Consider the following 6,000-nt stretch of genomic DNA (forward strand, 5'->3'; position numbering starts at 1 on the left):
ACCTTCTATGAGAAGCCCTTTGAAATCTTCTTTCAGAAAACTTTTATGGTCTCCTAAAAAGATCCCTTTGAATCTTCCAAGTGAAAATCTGTACTTACCGCAAAATGTCCTTCCCTTGGTACGTCTCTTTGTTGCATTCCAATACCCTGGCCCTCAGCTGGTGGCATGGGTTCCTTTAATTAAACAACAAAATTGTTTATTTGCCAATTTAATCTCGGAAATTATAAATGTTTTTCTCTTACCCCCTGACCACAATCTTCACACGAAGCCATTACGCGCTGCACTCAAATCCTGAGAACGCTGCAAAACAAACTAAACAATTTCAAAATCGCAAATGCTGCTCTACAAAAATATAAAACAAAATTCTTTCGAAAAAAAATTAATTTTTATTTTGACAACACAAACAAAGAAGAAATGCCAAAATAGAGGGGTTGCCAAGCATTGCCATGGTTGCTTGGAACACCATCAAGCAACTAGGGGATCACAACCACAGTTTCTATGTCACCGGCGATGGTTTGCGAAACTTTTGAAAGAAACGCACTGCAAATTCCAACACATTATCCGGTTTATATTGAATAACATTCAGAACAAAATCCATTAGAAAATCCGATAATTCAGGATGGTCTCCAAAGTAAGCCATTGCATTTTCATAGGTTAGTTGCTTTTTGAGGCGATATTGTTCAAGCAGCTCATTTTGGCTACGCCACATTAGTTCCAGTTTTGGTACAATTCGTTCTTCTTTCTTAATGAAACCTTTTGTTTCGTGGAGAACATAACGAAAGCCATGCCAAAAGTGAAGAATAATTTTCCCGTTGGCAGTGAAAAAGGTCTCGGCCACTTCCTGAGGATAGTCATTGAAATATTGGGTGTTAGTGACTTGAATAACATTGGCAAAGGAGCGGTGGAACATTCGTATGTTTTTGCGTTCTTCGTGGACCGATAACTTACAGCGCAGGACTTTACCTACAAAAGGGAAGACATGGAAAAATTGTAGGATCATGCGGAATATGAGTTGATATAGAACGCCCTAGTCCGTACTACTTTATTACCCATCCGAAAAATAATCTGCTGAGAAATTTGCCTTCAATAGCCATACAAGTATCCCTGCTGCCATAGGTTCTGTACTTACCAAATAAATTCATGGTAAAGTAGTTGAAATCTCCGCGAAAATTATTGATTATCAAATAGCGCATGAGGAGCATTACTCCACCATCCAAGACGAATACATCATCCCGACCTTTGACATTCATGACAGCCTTAAAACGTTGGACTTCATTATTAATTTTCGTTTCACGCTTTGCAATTAATTTGTCATCAATTATGCGGGCATCGAGGGTTCGTTCCTGGAAATGGAAGAAAAAAGATGTGGTCTTATATACATACGGATATGGGCACAAAAATCTGAAGAAAAAATTCAAAGGTGGATTAAAAAAAAAATAAAAATATTTTTTAAGACGTGGATTTTTTTAAAAATATTTTTTAAGACGTGGATTGTTTTAAAAATATTTTTTAATACGTGGATTTTTTAAAAATATTTTTTAAGACGTGGATTTTTTAAAAATATTTTTTCAAGACGTAGATTTTTTAAAAATATTTCTTCAAGACGTGGATTTTTTAAAAATATTTTTTTAAGACGTGGATTTTTTAAAAATATTTTTTCAAGACTTGGATTTTTTAAAAAATTTTTTTTCAAGACTTGGATTTTTTAAAATAATTTTTTCAATACGTGGATTTTTTGAAAATATTTTGTCAAGACGTGGATTTTTTAAAAATATTTTTTCAAGACGTGGATTTTTTAAAAATATTTTTTCAAGACGTGGATTTTTTAAAAATATTTTTTCAAGACGTGGATTTTTTAAAAATATTTTTTCAAGACGTGGATTTTTTAAAAATATTTTTTCAAGACGTGGATTTTTTAAAAATATTTTTTCAAGACGTGGATTTTTTAAAAATATTTTTTCAAGACGTGGATTTTTTAAAAATATTTTTTCAAGACGTGGATTTTTTAAAAATATTTTTTCAAGACGTGGATTTTTTAAAAATATTTTTTCAAGACGTGGATTTTTTAAAATTATTTATTTTTGATTTTTTTAAATTATTTATTTTTGATTTTTTTAAATTATTTATTTTTGATTTTTTAAAATTATTTATTTTTGATTTTTTAAAAATATTTATTTTTGATTTTTAAAAAAATTTCTCAAGACTTGGATTTTTTTAAAATATTTATTTTTGATTTTCTAAAAATATTTCTCAATATTTATTTTTGATTTTTAAAAAAATTTCTCAAGATGTGGATTTTTTAAAAATATTTATTTTTGATTTTTTAAAAATATTTCTCAAGACGTGGATTTTTTAAAAATATTTATTTTTGAGTTTTTAAAAATATTTCTCAAGACGTGTATTTTTTTAATATATTTATTTTTGATTTTTTAAAAATATTTCTCAAGGCGTGGATTTTTTTTAAATATTTATTTTTGATTTTTTTAAAAATATTTCTCAAGACCTGGATTTTTTTTTAATATTTATTTTTGATTTTTTAAAAATATTTCTCAAGACGTGGATTTTTTAAAAATATTTATTTTTGATTTTTTAAAAATATTTCTCAAGACGTGGGTTTTTTAAATTTTTTTCATGGCGTAGATTTTTTAAAATTACTTTTTAAGACGTGGATTTTTTAAAGCTTTTTTCATGGCGTAGATTTTTTAAAAATATTTTTTAGACGTGGATTTTTAATTTTTTTCATGGCGTAGATTTTTTAAAAATATTTGTTAGACGTGGATTTTTTTAATTTTTTTCATGGCGTAGATTTTTTAAAAATATTTTTTAGACGTGGATTTTTTTAATTTTTTTCATGGCGTTGATTTTTTAAAAATATTTTTCAAGACGCGTTTTTCTAATTTTTTTTTTAATTCTGTAAAAATATTATTTAAGACGTGGATTTTTTTAAAATATTTTTTAAGACGTTGCATTTTTAAAAATATTTTTTAAGACGTGGATTTTTAATTTTTTTTTCAGGACGTGGAATTTAATATTTAAATTCAAGATGTGAATTTAATATAAAAATTCAAGACGTCGATTTAAAAAAAATTCAAGACATGGATTTTTCAAAATCATATTTTGAGACGTAAATATTTTTAAATCGTTTTTCGAGACGTGAATATTTTAAGATCATTTTGGGAGGCGTGGATTTTTAGAATCATTTTTCGAGACGTGAATATTAAAAAACAATTTTGGAGAAGTTATTTTTTTTTAGAATTTTTACTTTTTTATACATTTTCAGTGAATTTTTTTAAAAATATTAAACACGTGGATTTTTAAATATATTTGTCAAAACTTGGCTTTTTAATTTTTATTTTAATATTTGATTTTTAATACCCTTTTCCATGACATGAATTTGTTCAAAAATGTTTTTTCATGTGAATTTGTTTGATTGTAGTTTTTTAAGACGGAATTCTTTTAAATATTTTTCGAAACTTGAATTTTTTTAAAAACATTTTTTCGAGATGTGAATTATTAATTTTTTTCCAAATCATGATTTTTTATGAAAATTTGTCATGGCGTGGATTTTTTAATAATTTTTCAGGACGTTTATATTTAAAAAAATTATTTTTCGAGATTTTAAAATATTTTTTTTCCAAACGTTTATAATTTTAAAAATGCATTTTTTCAATATTTTTCAAGGTGTGTAAATTTAAAAAAATAATATTTTTTTAAATGTTTTGAAAACGTTTAAAAAACGTGTATTAAAAAAAATAAATTTTCAAAAATATTGTGCAGACGAAAAAAAATATTTCTTCAAAGTTTGGACTTTTTAAAAATAATTTTCAAAGTTGTTATACCCTACACCACACAGTGGTAAGGGGTATTATGTCTTTGTGCATTTGTATGTAACATACAAAAGGAAACGAAATAGACCCACAGTTCCTTTTGGGGATATACATGTAATCACTTTCTGAGTCGATTTATGCGTGTCCGTCCGTCTGTCCATGTATTTTTGTTCGCAACATACAGGTCGCATTTTTTGTCCGATTCAGCTGAAAATTGGGGACTACAACTTTTTTAGCCATAGGAAGAACGCTATTGCTTTTGGTGAAAATCGGTTCAGATTTGGATATACATAGCTCCCATATATATTTTCGCCCTATTTCACGTATTTGCCGCACCAACCAAGCTATATACGTCCGATTTTGATGAAATTTGGAATGTTTGACTGAATTCGGTCTAGAAATAAGTATGTCAAATTATATTGAAATCGGTTCATATTTGGATATAGCTCCCATATATATTTTCGGCCGATTTCACGCATTTTCTGTACCAAACACGCTATTTATTTCCGATTTCGATGAAATTTGGAATGTGTGACTGAATTCGGTCTAGAAATAAATGTGCCAAATTATATCGAAATCGGTTAAGATCTGGATATAGCTTCGATTTATATTTTACATATTTTTTTAAAAGACAGAGTTGTCTTCTTTTGGAATAAAAGTGGACTTCTTATAGAAGAGTATTTTCTTATGAAATCCAAACATTTTATTAAGTACAAATATCTTTGAATACTTTTTATACAATATTTGGTGCAAGGTCATACGTACACGTTGTGACAGTTTGTATACGCTATGAAGACCTGAACATAATCTGTAGAAGTGCACTCTTATAGAAGCAAACTCTCCTAAAAATAGTGTGTGTACATCCCGAATAAAATCTTTAGAAATCAATTGGTTTAAATAATTTCCTCATAATCCTTACAAATCATCTTTCTCAGTAAACGCTACCTCCTTAAAATATCCTCAAGTAATTATATTTTCTTAAGGAATGTTCTGCAAACGTCTATGCGTATACTTTGTGACCGTATGTATACGCAACGAGGGCCCGAATAAAATCTGATGAAATGCACGCTTAAAGAGACCAACAAAGATTCCAAAATGTTTAAAAATCCACAACTATAGCTCTTCAACTCCTTGAAATCTTTTTCTGATATCCATTACAGCATTTCTGTGAAATACATGCCCTGCCTTCAACAGAAATACCCTCAAATCCTCCCTTCCCCCGAACTTACTATTCTTGCATTATCCACATAATCGTATTCACTGCGTTTTTCGCATATCAACTTGAATTTATCATCATATTTGCCTCTCGTCCAATGTCCCGAGCAATATTTCCCCTTATCTTTGGCCATGTGACTCTTGCCATAGACAACATAGCCGTCATAGCTTTCTTCAACCCGAAAGTGCAATTCTCCCACCTCTTCCAATTCACGTTCCATAAATATTTTCACTTCTTCATTTAGCTTACAATCACCATCACGCAGTTGAGAAATGTAGAATTTTTCTTCGAACAGCATCGACTGTTTTTCATTGTGAAAATCTTTGGCATTTAGATTCCATTGGAGGTTACGGAACTCCTCCGAAGATGGTTGTACTTTTGTCAGCAACGAGGAGAAAATACTGTCGAGACTAATTTCATCTTGGGGGCGTAATTTAAATTTCTTTTGACATGGAAGTAGAGACATTTCGTCTTCTTCTTTTGGTTCCGTTGTGGAATTTGAGATATTCTCAAGATTGCAAGGGTGTAAAGTTTTGCCATCTGAATGGTGTGAAGAAGAGAATGGTTAATTGGTTTAGAAGGAAATTGTTAGAAATTCTTTACCCATTTTCAAAATTTGGAAATTTTTGATTATAAAATTTGAATTTGTAATTTTGTTGTAAGTCCATATTTATATTGGGCAATTATCCTTGCGGCAATTGTCAGTTTGGTGGAGAGAGAGGTGGAGTATATGGTAACCCTTTGCCTCTCAACACCCTCTCTCACCTACAAACTGACAATTGCCGCAAGAAAAATAGCCTAATGTAAATAGGGACTAATGTCTGTAGGGTTGTTTCTTGATGCCCATGCCATAAGCAGGGCTATGATGCCTTAAGAAGATTCCTTAGATACACGTGGGAAGTGGTACTATCCTTCAGATTTTTATCAGTTGTAAATAAATGGTTTTGTTGTGTCATT

At 29.4% G+C, this 6,000-nt stretch overlaps 2 protein-coding genes across 2 annotated transcripts in view; both read right to left on the reverse strand.

Moving 5' to 3' along the window:
- Nucleotides 1-381, reverse strand: part of Tektin-A (Tektin A) — a 16,140-nt gene extending 15,759 nt beyond the window's left edge. The window contains exons 1-2 of the mRNA XM_073967024.1: nt 243-381; nt 99-173 (exon numbers count right to left, since the gene is read on the reverse strand). Coding sequence (XP_073823125.1) covers nt 99-173; nt 243-272 — 105 coding nt within the window. The 5' untranslated portion in view covers nt 273-381. The remainder of the gene's footprint in view (nt 1-98; nt 174-242) is intronic.
- On the reverse strand, nt 364-5,728 carry LOC141393679 (uncharacterized). The gene is made up of 4 exons (XM_073967025.1): nt 5,647-5,728; nt 5,057-5,583; nt 1,130-1,343; nt 364-963 (listed from the first exon to the last, which is right to left on the reverse strand). Exons 1-4 carry the CDS (start codon nt 5,648-5,650, stop codon nt 497-499), a joined length of 1,212 nt encoding a protein of 403 aa, XP_073823126.1. The 5' UTR covers nt 5,651-5,728; the 3' UTR covers nt 364-496.
- Nucleotides 5,729-6,000: the final 272 nt, after the last annotated feature.

The sequence above is a fragment of the Musca autumnalis genome, unplaced genomic scaffold (assembly GCF_047663935.1).
Source record: "Musca autumnalis isolate F117 unplaced genomic scaffold, ASM4766393v1 scaffold_2, whole genome shotgun sequence".
NCBI classification, from domain to species: domain Eukaryota; kingdom Metazoa; phylum Arthropoda; class Insecta; order Diptera; family Muscidae; genus Musca; species Musca autumnalis.